Source organism: Pelodiscus sinensis, chromosome 2 (genome assembly GCF_052426305.1).
Source record: "Pelodiscus sinensis isolate ZL-2025 chromosome 2, ASM5242630v1, whole genome shotgun sequence".
Taxonomy (NCBI): Eukaryota; Metazoa; Chordata; order Testudines; family Trionychidae; genus Pelodiscus; species Pelodiscus sinensis.
The window spans coordinates 200,928,804-200,943,476 of record NC_143053.1 but is presented as its reverse complement, the minus strand read 5'-3'; the positions used below and the strand labels follow the sequence as shown (position 1 = coordinate 200,943,476).

Below are 14,673 nucleotides of genomic sequence, written 5' to 3'. Positions count from 1 at the left end.
GACTACTATCTGAGATCTGCCCTTTGTTAGTATCTACTTATTTCATGAGTCTCTCCACTCCTTAAGGTAATGCTTTGCTCTCTGGGCATTTATACTCCTATCCATGAGAGGAAAACACACCATAGACAAGGAGATCTCCTCAGCGTTTTAACCACCAACATCCTCAAGAATTACTATACAAGAGACAGAGTTTACAAACTTTGGAATTCAGCCACTGTAATTTCCACAGCCACATCCTATTCCAACCTCCAAATGAAGAGTTGTTTTTTATGGGTCCGTTGAAACCTGCGTACCCTTATTCAAGGGTCTCTACAAAGTTTTTTTTTTTTTTCCCCAGTAGTGGCAGTTTGGATGAGAAGGGATTATTAGGCTTCCCTTGTCTTAATGACTGTCTTCTGATGGGCAATTCTCAAAAGGAAGTCCAGTGAGCAACCATTGTTCTGCTCAGCCTTGTACCTTCCTGGGATGTCTGCATTAATCACAAAAAGTCCTCACAAAATGTATAAGCTTTACAGAAGTGATGTGATTTCAGCCACAGCAATGTTGAGTTTTTTCCATGGAAAATTAAAAACCAGAATACATTGTCCATAATCCAAATTACTTCTGTTCTGAAATGGTTCTGAAATGCATCATCCTCCTATTCTCTTCTGCAGGCTTGGCTTCCTGAGAGCTACATTCATGCATATGGGCCTCTTCTCTTGACGAGCAGAGACCTATATCTAGCAGTTGCATAGCTATGATGCATTCTGAAATTGTAGTCCAAATGAGAGAGGGTTTTCATTTCTGTGTTCAATTTTTGACACTTTTTCATAAAGTAGATACTTCCACAAAAACAGTTTGTCAAAAACTCAATTTCCTGTCAAAACAATTTTATAGAAAACTTTCAACCACTTTTACTATATTTGGTAATTACTTATAGCCCTTCTCTTACGTTAAAAGAAAGTTAAGGTTGCAATGTCAAGCACCCAACATGCTAGAATTAAGATTGTTTTAGTACATGCTCTGGAAAAGCAGGTCATCAAATGTGTTTTTTTTTTTCGGGTGCTTTAGACTCTTCTGTCCCCACCCTTCTTCTCTCTAGGTGGCCAGTACTCCTCTGCTCTTCTTTATTACCCCTTCCTGAAGCTCCTTTTCTTATCCCTCCTCTGCTTCTCCTTCCTTCCCACCAGCTCTTCCCAGTTCACACCTCTGCATTTAGGTCACAGCTTCCTCCTCCTCCTTTCTGCTGCATTGTTGGTAGCAATGGGAGCATTGAAAACATGGAAGGAACATTATTTCTGGTCTCAATTCTAGTGCTTGGCAGCACAGAATTGTTCACCTGTTGAGAGAAGTAAATGCAGGAGAAGTCTGCCCCAATGCCATGTCCCTGGAATGGCACGTGACTGCTCTGGCTGCTTCACAAGAGTTATGTGGGGATTAAGAATCCTCTGTGTAGGCAGACTCTTCAGAGGGGGATGCTGCTACTAACCACTGACAAATCTCTGCACATGTGCAAACTGCAATTTTTAGAGACTTGACTGAATTTGGGTATAGTTGCAATTTGAGAGAGAGGCTTCCTCAGAAGTTGATTTTGCTTGAGAGAATGTGAGGTGCCAAAAAGCTCTGTGTTCTAACTGGTTGTTCCTGCAATCTGTTAGTTTGCACACTGAAATTATGGAAAGAGTAAATGCCTTGTCCTAAACTGATGGATTTGAAGATTCAAAAAAGCTCCTTGCAAGTGGTAAATTTCTCTTCCTGAATATGGTTATCAAAAATAAATTCTCTGGGACCAGTCTTGAGTTACAAGCTAAACAAAAGACTGTTTAGGCTGAGCAGGTGCTATAGGAATATAGGACTGCATTGAGCTTTAGGTACACATTCTTCTGTACAGCAGACAGTGCACACAAATACATATTCCTTGAAGCATTGGCATTATAGAGAAGGGGGGGCAATTGATTGTCAATTCTCTTTCCAATAGCAACTTTGGAAGGAAGGCCTTTAATACGAGCAAGCTAAGGGACTACTTGAAATCTCAGCAATTTGTGGCCTAAATATATACCTACACTGAAGACAAGTGCTTGCATTCTCAAAAATGCATATTTTAGATTAATTTTGGATTAATCTATGTCAGAATGTTACATTTTGGTTTATACAGAAGTATAAAAATGAGTGTTTCAGTTCCAGGTAGACAATGCATTTTTTTTTAAGCCAAATTTTGTATTTTCCTGTGTTGAGAAGCTTTTTACTGTTTGTTTGCTTTAAGTTTAATGGTATTCTCTGCTGTTATAATGTCAGGCAAAATCTTTACATTTTCTCCAGTTGCTTGTATTGCATTTGGCCATGGCAAATTAACAACCATTAATGAAATTGTATGTCCTTATCAAAGTTACTAAGCATTTTTGGCTTTACTAATTAGTAATGATGATTTTTTTATATCAGTAACAATCTTTGATATTCATCTTTTAAAGTTTACAATGTGTTTCAGGTATTTGTGAAGTGTCATTTTGATTATAATCCATACAATGACAACCTGATCCCTTGCAAAGAAGCAGGCTTGAAATTTTCTAAAGGAGAAATTCTTCAGATTGTAAATCGGGAAGACTCAAATTGGTGGCAGGTTGGTAAAATGTGGAGCCCTTTATTACTTTATTATTTATAATAGTAATTGTTTTGTATTAATCTAATTCTATTGTAAAGCGTTTTAGGAAGAAATATTGATTCTGCTTTTCACACTCCAGCTGAACCTCAGTCTTAAAGCAATTTTACATCAGTCTTTCCCTTCAGTATTTTTATTTATTTTTATTTTTATTTTTATTTTTACACACACACTCACTCTATCCTTTTTATACTGCTACTTATTTGGCCTTATTTTGGAGTCTGAAGTGGCTAACTGCTGGAAATTATGTACAATGAATTTTGGAAAAGTATTCAGTAGAGTTGCCAAATTTCTACTTTCACAAAATTGAATACCCTTGCCTACCCTTTCTGAACTCTCCCACTCCCTTTGTTCCCCACCCCTTATCTTTTGCTCTTCCCCACTTTTGCTCATTTTTACTGGGCTGGCTCAGGTCACTGAGTTGTGGGAAGGGCTGGAGCCAAGGATGAAGTGCTTGGAAGCTAGCATGAAGCCTTCCAGCTCCACTGTGTGGCACCAACAACTGGACAGTCAGTGGCCTCATCAGTGCTAACTGGTATTGCCAGGATTCCTTTTAGACCAGTTGTTCTGGTTGAAAACTGGACACCTGGTCACCCTAGTATTAGTCTTAGGCTGTTTATTAATTATAGAAAGCCTTCCTTTGAGAGTGATTGTGGAAGAGCAGATTCTTTGAGTGGTTGCTCACACATTGCACTCAGGTATGTGCATACCCAGGCAACTAGAGCTGGAGAATTTTACCTAGCAGTACTCTTAGAGTCCGCACTGGCTTCTCTCTCCTCATAGCCCTTCCCATGCCTATGAAGGCAATGCCTTGCGAACATCCCTTAGTTCCTTCTCATTCCTCACAACTAGAGTTGGAGCACTTAGTGCTCTAACTTCTCTTCACAGCTTTTTGTGTCATTTTTGTATATAGTTCCTCTTAGAACCTTTAGTTATTAATAGGTAGTAACCAGGTAGCTTCTCCTGGTGAGATACTCTCTCCAGCATTAAAGCATAGCCCTTTTTGTGTGGAAGCTATTCCCAATAATGATCCCCACCCCTGGGTGTGTGTTGTCTTAGGAAAGAGCATGCTAAAGAAAGGTGCTCTCTTCTGTAAATCCTTTTAAAATAAGAACCTGGGTAGCTAGAAGTTTAAGAATAAAATAGCACCTTCTCAAGCAGTCATTGTTGCCTCCCTCAAAGTTAGGGAACAGTATGGAGAGTCGAGCCCCTGAAAGATACTTCTAAACTAAGCTTGGATTATTTACCCAGGAGGAAGAAGAGCTTGAACCCCTTCATTGGACCCATCAAAAAAACCCTTATCTGTTTTATTTGGGTTGTTCTAGTGGGTGAAGAGGTTCATATCCTCAGTATACAAGAATTAATGATTGGTACTGGGAGTCTCCTGTTATGAGAGAGTGGAACCATTAACCTGATCTCTCGTATCATGGAAAGATCAGGGTGGTGAATCTGTACCGGCAACTCGGGTATTGCCTTGGGTTCACCTGTTGAAGCTGGTTAGTGCAGTCATCTATGTTGAAGTATCTTTTTTCCACTCTGGGTATCAGGCAGCAGCAGATATGCTGTGCCTCCCTGTTCCTGACTTATTGCCTAATCAGGATCTTCATCCTATTGCAGTTGCATCTTCTATAGTGAGCTCTGCTATCCTGGAATTGCTGGTTAACTCTTTATCATTTCTGCAACCATTCATATTACAATTTAACCTTGCTGCATGAGTGTGGTTGACTTTCTTGCTCGGTAGTGAGAGTGTTTTTTGGCTTGGATAGAATCCTTTATCAATCTAGATTACCATGCAGTTGGGATCTGCTGCATGGGATCTGAATGAGTTCAGTGTTGGTGCCAGCATTCAGGTACCTGTTGATTGCTCCTTTACTATTCATGGCATCATTGTGTTGGATCATGGATGGCACTTGCCTTTTGGAAGTCCTGACAGGAGTGCCTCCGCTGCCACCGTCAAGCTGTTTGGGGGGGAGGAGGGGATCTTTACAGTTGAGCTCAGCGATATCTCCCTCCTCCTCTCACACTTGAAGGCTGTCAAGACACAGCAGGAGTCATAGTTGGCACCAGGTATCATTCCCACAGCAGAAACAAAATATCTGGCCTAGTTCTTACTGGCCTGGGATGCTGTATTGTTATGTGTAGCAGCTTCCCTGAAATTACTGAGCAAAGTCCTGTTTGTAAACTGGTTATAAGAAATCCCCTATATCTCCTGTAGTCTCCCCATCAGTCCTGCAAGACACCAGCAGAAGGCGCATTACCTGTGTATTAGGACATTCTGAACTTTTGGGATGGCTGGATATCATTGGTCAAGAGAGTCTAGTGACCCAAATTATATTGTTACCCATGTCACCAGATGACTTGTACCCAAGTCCTTGTCTCCAGAGGATTTCAGATTGTATCAAGATGTGCTCAATACATGGTGTTGGCTTTAGGTATTCGGTTTAGTCTGTGCTAAAAACACTCATAAACTTGGTAGGTATCTTCTGACTATCAGCTCCTGGGAGAATTGCTTTCCCTATAAACAAAGCATTACTAGAGTCTCTCATCCTCATGAAATACCCTGGTTTTGTTGTGATAGAAATGTAGCAGTGTTAGTCTGGTGTAGCTGAAACAAAATTCAGGACTAACAAGATGGTTTATTAGATGAGCTTTTGTGGGCAAGACCCACTTCCTCAGATCAAATAGTGGAAGAAAATAGTCACAACCATATATACCAAAGGATACAATTAAAAAAAATGAACACATGAAAAGGATAAATCACATTTCAGAACAGAAGGGGGAGGAGGGGGGAAGGTAAATGTCTGTGAGCTAATGGTATTAGAGGTGATAATTGGGGAAGCTATCTTTGTAATGGGTAAGATAGCTAGAGTCTTTGTTGAGACCCCCTCGTAGAGTGTCGAATGTTAGCATGAATGACAGTTCAGAGGATTCTCTTTCAAGTGCAGATTTAAGAGGCTTCTGAAGCAGGATGCAGGTAATTAAGTTGTTGAGACTGTGCCCTTTCTGGTTGAAATGGCAAGAAACTGTTTTTTCTTTGTGATCCTGTCTAATATTTGTTTTGTGGGCATTGATCCTTTGGCGAAGTGTCTGAGACGTTTGTCCAATGTACAAAGCAGACGGACACTTTCGGCACATGATAGCATAAATTATATTTCCGGATGCGCAGGAATATGTGTTCTTGATCTTATAACTCACTTGGTTAGGTCCAATAATGGTGTCAGCAGAGTGAATATGTGGACAAAGCTGGGCAACGGGGTTTGTGGCAAGGGAAGGTACCAGGGTTGGTATTAGTGTGGTATGTCCTGTGGTTGTTGGTAAGAATCATCTTGAGGTTAGGTGGTTGTCTATAGGAGACTATGGGTCTGTCTCCCAGAGCCTCTTGGAGTTTAAACTCCATAGTCTCCTATAGACAACCACCTAACCTCAAGATGAGGCAATTTGGTCCTTGGGGATATTTCTGTCAGTGTTCCTACACTGTAAGGCGGCAAGACTTCCCTAGAAAGTGGCATAAAACATGAAAGAAACCATCTGGGTCTACTTTTAATCAATGTATCATCCTCTTTCTCCTTGTTCTAAACAGTCTGGTATTTCAAGAGCAACACCTCATTTTCAATCTTTTCTAGGCCCCAGTTACTAGGGGACAAGCTGCCTTATTTCTACAGTGCTTAGGACCCATCTGACCAAGCACTGGGGGATTAGGTTATGCTGTTGTGTTCCTATCCATTTCACACTGCTATCCCTGTACCCCACACCTTTTCAGGGGCCTATCTCACCTGTTCTTTCACCAGTCAGAAACCCTGTGTACTTTGGGGACTCTAAGGGAGGTTCCTAATCTTTGTGGAAAGGTTTTATTCACGATACTTCCTCACATCTAAGGTAATAATGAGACTTATCTTTGATCTGTGATCTCAACAAACTCATCAGATTCAAGTTTTCTGTCATGAGGTCTGGGTCTCATTAGACTTTTATGATCAGTTAGGTCTGATTTGAGACAGAGACAAATCAAACTTAAGGCCAGCTCAAAGCTGGGATGAGCAATCTGGTCAAGATGTTTCAGGGAGTGCATTGGTGCTCTGATAAACTCCATGAATTGGAAGTTTATATATTCAGGAATTCATATTCAAACTAAACTGTCCTAGGCAATTGATTACCTTTGTTGGGATCTCTAGTTGCACCCTTTGATCACAATCTAAGTATACCTGAGTGTATTGAACTCTCTGGTGGCATGCATGTATGTAGTGAAACATGCAAGGTTGCACTTTCACTTTCTTCAGTTGTGGTTGAAGTTGGACTTTTGTCTGATTTGTCAGTTGCAGGACACATTTGCCTGGGTGCCCTAGAAATTCATCATTCTTGACAGTGAATATAAGAATGGCCATACTGGGTCAGACCAAAGGTCCATCTAGCCCAGTATCCTGTCTGCCAACAGTGGCCAATACCAGAAGGAGGGAACACAACAGGTAATCCTCAGGTGATCCCTCTCCTGTCACCCATTTCCAGACAAACAGAGGCTAGGGACACCATTCCTACCCATCATGGCCAATAGCCATTGATGGACCTTAGCTCCATGATTCTGTCTAGCTCTTTTTTGAACCCTGTTAAAGTCCTACTCTTCACTTCATCCTCTAGCAAGAAGTTCCAGAAGTTGTCTGTGTGCTAACTGAGGAAAATCTTCCTTTTTGTTTATTTTAAACCTGTTGCCTATTAATTTCATTTGGTGACCTCCTTAGTTTTTACTTTGTGGGAATAAGTAAATAACTTTTCCTTATTCACTTTTTCCATACCAGTCCTGATTTTATAGACCTCTATCGTGTCTCTTCTTTTCTAAGCTGAAAAGTCCAAGTCTTTTTAATCTCTCTTGATATGGGACCCATTCCAAACCCCTAATCATTATTGTTGCCCTTTTCTGAGCTATTCAGCAAACACGCAGTAAGGTGGATTGGAATACTGCCTTGTGTGTGAGGGGGGGCTCCCCTTTGCCCACCTTCTACCACCCAAGACAATAGTTATGGATGCCTCCCCAATAGGTTTAGGAGTAGGGATGTAAATGGTTAACTAATACACCTCACACTTAACAGCAGTGTGGTACTGCTCCAATCACCTTTATCAGGAAGTAATACAATTTCTGGAATGTCTGCATCAGGGAAGGTTGTATATACTCATGGTGTACTTGTCTGGCTCTCAGAACCAAATGGCCAGTCATCTCAGCAGATTTTTTTCAATCAGCCATAAGTGGTCCCTAAAGAAGTATGTGTTGAGCTCTATTTTCCAGGAATGTAGTATCTTGACCATAAACTTTTTTGCAACAAAGGATAAAAGAAAATGTCATCAATTCTGTTCTTGAGCATGGATTAGCTTAGGGTCTCTTATGAAGGCCTTCCATCTAAATTGAGGAGGAAAACTGATGTATGCCTTTCCCTCCATTCCTCTGATGCTATCTTCAAGCTCAAATTGGATCATGTCAAACTGATTCTATTGCCTTGCCCATCCATGCTGGTGCAGTGTTCATTTTTAACCTCCTTTCTCTGTCACTTGACCTCTTCTTCTCCCTCCGCCCCCCAACTTATTGACTTAACATCTCAGTCAGGTTATTCATCTGGCTTTGAACAGTCTGCCCCTTATTGTGTGTATGCTGTATGGCTAGTTCTCAGAGGCAATCAGAAATATTCTGCTTAAAAGTAGAAAAATAGCTTAATCAGATTATTTACTTACTTGTAGTATGGGGAAAAATATAGGTAAGTGTGGAGGAACAGTGCCTGCATAGGTTAGATTTCATGCAGTGCTTGGCATTTTATTTAGAAAGGACTAAGCTGTTTCTTTCATTGCCTCAATGCTTTATTTCCTATGTTGAGTAGATGAAAGAACAACAATTATCTGCTTCGATTACAGATTGAATTTCTCTAATGCAGAACTCGTCCAGAAATATCCATCATCCAGAATGATTTTAGTTAACTGGATGTTCACTTTTCATGGGTGTGGCCAATTTTCCCATGATCTTATAAAGTTTGTTTATAGCCACCAGTCATAGCTCTCAGTGTTCTGTGCTGTTGTTTAGCTCTAATTTTCCCCCCATAAATGTCCTCTTAACACAGTAAGCAGTGGAAGTGTTGGTAATGCTGCTAGGCAATATTGACCTCCCGTGATCCAGAAAATTCTCTTGTTCAGAACTGGTCAGGTCTTGAGAATCATAGAACTGGAAGAGACCTCAGAAGGTCATCAAGTCCAGCCCCCAACTCTAGGCAGGACCAATCCCAACAAGATCAACCCGGCCAGAGCTCTGTCAAGCCGAGTCTTAAACACCTCTAGGGATGGAGACTCCACTACTTCCCTAGGTAATCCATTCCAGTGCTTCACCACCCTCCTAGTGAAATAGTTTTTCCTAATATCCAACCTGGACCTCTCCCACCACAACTTGAGACCATTGCTCCTTGTTCTGCCGTCTGTCACTACTGAGAACAGCCTCTCTCCATCCTCTTTGGAACCTCCTTTCAGGAAGTTGAAGGCTGCTATCAAATCCCCACTCACTCTTCGCTTCTGCAGACTAAACATACCCAAGTCTCTCAGCCTCTCCTCATAAGTCATATGCTCCAGCCCCCTAATCGTTTTGGTTGTCCTCTGCTGGACCCTCTCTAATGTGTCCACATCCTTTTTGTAGTGGGGGGCCCAGAACTGGACACAATACTCCAGATGTGGCCTCACCAAAGCCGAATAAAGGGGAATAATGACATCTCTGGATCTGCTGGCAATGCTCCTCTTAATACAACCTAATATGCCATTAGCCTTCTTGGCTACAAGGGCACACTGTTGACTCATATCCAGCTTCTCAGCCACTGTAACCCCCAGGTCCTTTTCTGCAGGACTACTACTTAACTGGTTGGTCCCCAGCTTGTAACTGTGCTTGGGATTCTTCTGTCCCAAGTACAGGACTCTACACTTGTCCTTGTTGAACCTCATCAGATTTCTTGTGGCCCAATCCTCCAATTTGTCTAAGTCACTCTGGACCCTATCTCTGCCCTCAAGCGTATCTACCTCTCCCCCTAGCTTAGTGTCATCCGCAAACTTGCTGAGGGTGCAATCCATCCCTTCATCCAGGTCATTAATAAAGATATTGAACAAAACTGGTCCTAGAACCGAACCTTGGGGCACTCGACTAGAAACCGACCACCATCCTGACATCAAACCGTTGATCACTACCCGCTGGACCCGGCCTTCTAGCCATCTTTCTATCCATCTTACCGTCCATTTATCCAATCCACATTCCCTTAACTTGCTGGCAAGAATATTGTGGGAGACCGTATCAAAAGCCTTGCTAAAGTCAAGGTATATCACATTCACTGACTTTCCCATGTCCACCAAGCCAGTTACCTCATCGTAGAAGCTAATCAGATTGGTCAGGCACGACTTGCCCTTTGTGAATCCATGCTGACTATATTCCTAATCACTTTCCTCTCGTCCAAGTGCCTCAAAATGGATTCCTTAAAGATCCCTTCCATGATTTTTCTAGGAACTGAGGTAAGACTGACCGGCCTATAGTTTCCTGGATCGTCCTTCTTCCCTTTTTTGAAGATGGGCACTACATTTGCCTTTTTCCAATCATCCAGGATTTCTCCCGATCTCCACAACTTTTCAAAGATAATAGCCAAAGGCTCCTCAATGACATTTGCCAACTCCCTCGGTACCCTCGGATGCATTAAGTCCGGACCCATGGATTTGTGTACGTTTAGCTTTTCTAAATAGTTCCTAACCTGTTCTTTACCCACCATGGGCTGTACATCTTCATCCCATCTTGCGTCATTTAGCGCAGAAGTCCAGGAGCTGACTTTGTGAGTGAATACAGAGGCAAAGAAAGCATTGAGTTCTTCAGCTTTCCCCACATCATCTGTCACTAGGTTACCCCCTTCATCCATTAGGGGCCGCACACCCTCTGATCACCTTCTTCTTATTAACATGCATGTAGAAACCTTTCTAGTTATCCTTCACATCCTTAGCCAGTCGCAATTCCATTTGCGCTTTTGCCTTCCTGATAACCCCCTGGCATTCTCGAGCTATACATTTAAACTCCTCCCTGGTCATTTGTCCAAGTTTCCACTTTTTGTAAGCTTCCTTTTTGTGCTTAGTTCACTAAGGATTTCCGCTGTAAGCCAATCCCGTCTCCTACCATGTTTGCCTCTCTTGCTACGCATCGGGATGGTTTATTTCTGTGCCTTCAATAAAGCTTCTTTAAAATACTGCCAGCTGTCCTGGACTCCTTTCCCCTTCATGTTAGCATCCCAGGGGATTCTGTCCATCAGATCTCTGAGGGAGTCAAAATCTGCTTTTTTGAAGTCCAAGGTGTGTATTTTACTACTCTCTTTTCTTCCTTTGGTCAGGATCCTGAAATCTACCATCTCATGATCACTGCTTCCCAGGTTGTCACCCACCTCCACTTCCCCTGTTAGTTCCTCCCTGTTTGTGAGCAGAAGGTCAAGCTGTGCACGGCCCCTGGTCGGATCCTTCAGCACTTGTCAAGAAGTTATCCCCAACATTCTCCAAAAACTTCCTGGATTGCCTGTGTACTGCCGTATTGGTTTCCCAACAGATGTCAGGGTGATTAAAGTCCCCCACGAGAACCAGGGCCTGCGCTCTGGAAGCTTCGCTCAGTTGTCCGAAGAAAGCCTCATCTACCTCATCCACCTGATTTGGTGGCCTGTAGCATACACCAATCACAACATCACTGCTGTTGTTTGCGCCTTTAAACTTAACCCATAGACTCTCAACAGGTTTTATCCCTCTTTAAACTGGAGTTCAGAGCAATTGTAGTGCTCTCTTACATATAGTGCAACTCCTCCTCCTTTTCTCCCCTGCCTGTTCTTCCTGAACAGTCTATACCCTTCCATGACCACGCTCCAGTCACACGAGTCATCCCACCAAGTCTCTGTTATCCCAATTAAATCATATTTCTTGTACTGGGCTAGGGCCTCCAGTTCTTCCTGTTTGTTGCCCAGGCTTCTCGCATTAGTGTACAAACACTTCAGGTAACCAGTTGATTGCCCTATCTTCTCCATTCGAAACAGGGGTCCTCCTTTCTTGCTCCTTCCTCTCTGCATTTCTTCCCGGTATCTGACTTTCCCACTTCCCTCGGGGTTTTGGTCACCGTCCCCCAACAAACCTAGTTTAAAGCCCTCCTCACTAGGTTTGCAAGCCTGCCCACGAAGATGCTCCTTCCTCTCCGTTAGGTGGATCCCTTCTCTTCCTATCAATCCTTGCGCCCGGAACACAGTCCCATGGTCGAAGAAACCAAAACCTTCTCTGCGACACCACCTGCGCAACCACACATTTACGTCCTCAATTTGCCGATCCCTGCTCAGTCCTTTCCCTTCAACAGGGAGGATGGACAAGAACACCACTTGCGCTCCGAATTCTTGGATCCTTCTTCCCAGCGCTACATAATCTGCAGTAACCCGCTCAAGGTAATTCTTGGCCATATCATTAGTTCCCACGTGGAGAAGCAGGAAGGGATAGCGATCCGAAGGTTTAATCAGCTTGGTAAGCCTCTCAGTGACATCCTGAATGTGAGCTCCCGGTAAGCAGCATACCTCTCGAGATTCCAGGTCCGGACGGCAGAGGGATGGCTCAGTCCCTCTTAAGAGGGAGTCCCCGACCACCACCACCCGTCATTTTCTTTTGTGGGTGATGGCCATGGTACCCCCAACCCTAGGACTATGCATCCCATGCCTTCCAGTAGAGTGGTTTCTTCCTTGTGAGGTCCCTTCCAAAGCTTTCAGCACTGCAGAGCCTGTGGAGAGAGCTTGAAAGCGATTACTTACCTCTATAGCATTGGGGGATTCCCGTGTTGGCCTTTTTCCCTTTCTAGAAGTTACATGCTGCCAGTTCTCTTCTTGGTCATGTACTGCCCTCTCTGGCTCCTCTGCCTGCTGTGCTTGAAGGACTAAACGCTGCCTTCTATTGAGGAAGTCTTCATCCTCTCTGATCGAGCGTAGGGTTGACACTTGGGCCTCCAGTCCTCTAATTTTTTCTTCCAAAATGTCGACCAGCTTGCACTTCATGCAGATGAAATCTGTTTTCTTCTGGGAGGAAGACAAACATGGCACACGCTGTGCAGGTAACAGCAGCAGACCCATCACCATCCATCGCTGCTGTCCTGGAGAAGGGATTTAAAAAGAAAGGCAAGAGAACTTCCCGCCCTTCCCAACTCCCTCTCTAAACTCCCTGTTAGCACTCACCTGTTCACAAGCTCCTGGGTCGCTTGCCCACTGCCTTATAAAGACCTGGAGTGCCTGAAAGTCCCTCCCCCTACCAAGGCTCAGCTAATCAGCAGAGACTTCTAGAATTCAAACTTTAATTAGAAGCGAACAGTTTCCACCTGCCAATCACAGCCAATCACAGTACCTACCAATCACAGCACAAACTCCATCAAGGGGAGGGCAAAGGGGAAGTGTGTGTGTGTGCGGGGGGGAAGCCTCACTCAAACAGGAAAAAAAACAAAGAACACACACCAACCCTCACTCACAAACACAAGCTCAGCACACAGCAAGAAAGCCCCAAACACAACACACACTTCCCTCCAGAGTCCTGTATCTGCTTCTCCTTTACCTGGAGAACTCCCTCTCTAAACTCCGTTAGCACTCAACTGTTCGCAGGCTCCTTGGTCACTTGCCCACTGCCTTATAAAGACCTGGAGTGCCTGAAAGTTCCCCCCCTCCCCCCCACACACACACCAAGGCTCAGCCAATCAGCAGAGACTTCTAGAATTCAAACTTTAATTAGAAGCCAACAGCTTCTACCTGCCAATCACAGCACAAACTGTGCCACACTAGAGAAGTTCAGCCTGTATTTCCAAGTGGATAACTGCCTGCATTACTATGGTTTATGAAGCGACTCAGATGACACATCCAACATCATTATGGGCTCATTCAATGAGGACTCCAGTGACATTAGCTGCATTTCTTAGTGGTGTCTCAGTAGTGGATATCTGCAGGGCTGTGATGTGGTCTTCTCTAAAAGCTCAATTTTCTTGCAAAAGTTATCATTTCAGCATCAAGATTGCCTGCAAATGTTGAGCATTTCTGCCCTCTATTTAAATAAATCAAAGACCACTTCCCTCTGGAGTTGCTTGAGTCCACTTGCTTGGAATACATGTCTGCCACCACTTGAAGAATAAAAGATGGTTACTTGTATCGTAACTGTTCTGTGAGATGTGGATGCAGTCATGTATTCCATAACCCATTTTCTTCCCCTAGTGCATTTGACTCTTTAGCCGAACATTTTAGCATGAAGGAACTGAGAGCAGGGAATAGGGGAAGGAGTGAGCATGACAAATAGTGTTAAGCAGACTAATCCCAGCTTTGGTACTCTGGACATATGCACACCTACATGGAATACGTTTGCATCCATATTTTCTAGAGCAACAGTATGATACAGGTAAGTAACCATCTTTTATCTGCTAAGAGTTGGATTTCCCTCTCACTTCTTGTTTGTGTTTGAAAAAAGATGGTGAATTCCAGTCTCTTAACTAGCCAGCTATAGTAATTACAGAAGGGAAGATAAAGAGAGGAAAAAAAAGTCTGCATAAATACTTACTGCCAGATAAACACATTTCAGAAGTTAGGCACTCCAGAGCTCTTCACAAGAGTTTTAGAGACATCCAGCTTGCATGTGGTCACCTGTCTGTCTCTTTTCAAACTCCTCCAGCTGGCAACTTGCAAGAGTCTAAACAAAATAAACTATAAAAGCTCGCTGTAGTGGGTTGTTGCATTTCATTCTGTCTGCTGACGTGAACAATGATGTGTTGTGTTGCAAGTAGTAACTTGCATGTGTACCAATACAGAGGCCATTGAATTCCTGTAGCTGCAGACTTTTCAACATCCAGCCAGTGTTTCTTGAGTGGGCAAGAAATGAGGCATTAACTTCATTCCATCTGGCTGCTACTAAGGTGAATGTGGCCTGCTATTTATATTGTTCCTTTTCAAGAGAAATGTATGCATGTAGCTACTATTGAGAGGACCGATACTGTAAAACTTCATATTTTTGTCTATTAA

The 14,673-nt window shown here is 43.1% G+C and overlaps 1 protein-coding gene across 4 annotated transcripts in view; it reads left to right on the top strand.

The window, feature by feature from the left end:
- The window catches only part of PALS2 (protein associated with LIN7 2, MAGUK p55 family member), a 101,068-nt gene that overhangs the window by 66,496 nt on the left and 19,899 nt on the right, over window positions 1-14,673 (top strand). For 3 of the 4 annotated variants that reach the window (XM_075922189.2, XM_075922190.2, XM_075922192.2), the window contains one exon: window positions 2,465-2,596. The exons of the other annotated variant lie outside the window; for it this stretch is intronic. In XM_075922189.2, the coding sequence (XP_075778304.1) occupies window positions 2,465-2,596 (132 nt within the window). The remainder of the gene's footprint in view (window positions 1-2,464; window positions 2,597-14,673) is intronic. 4 annotated transcript variants of the gene reach the window in all.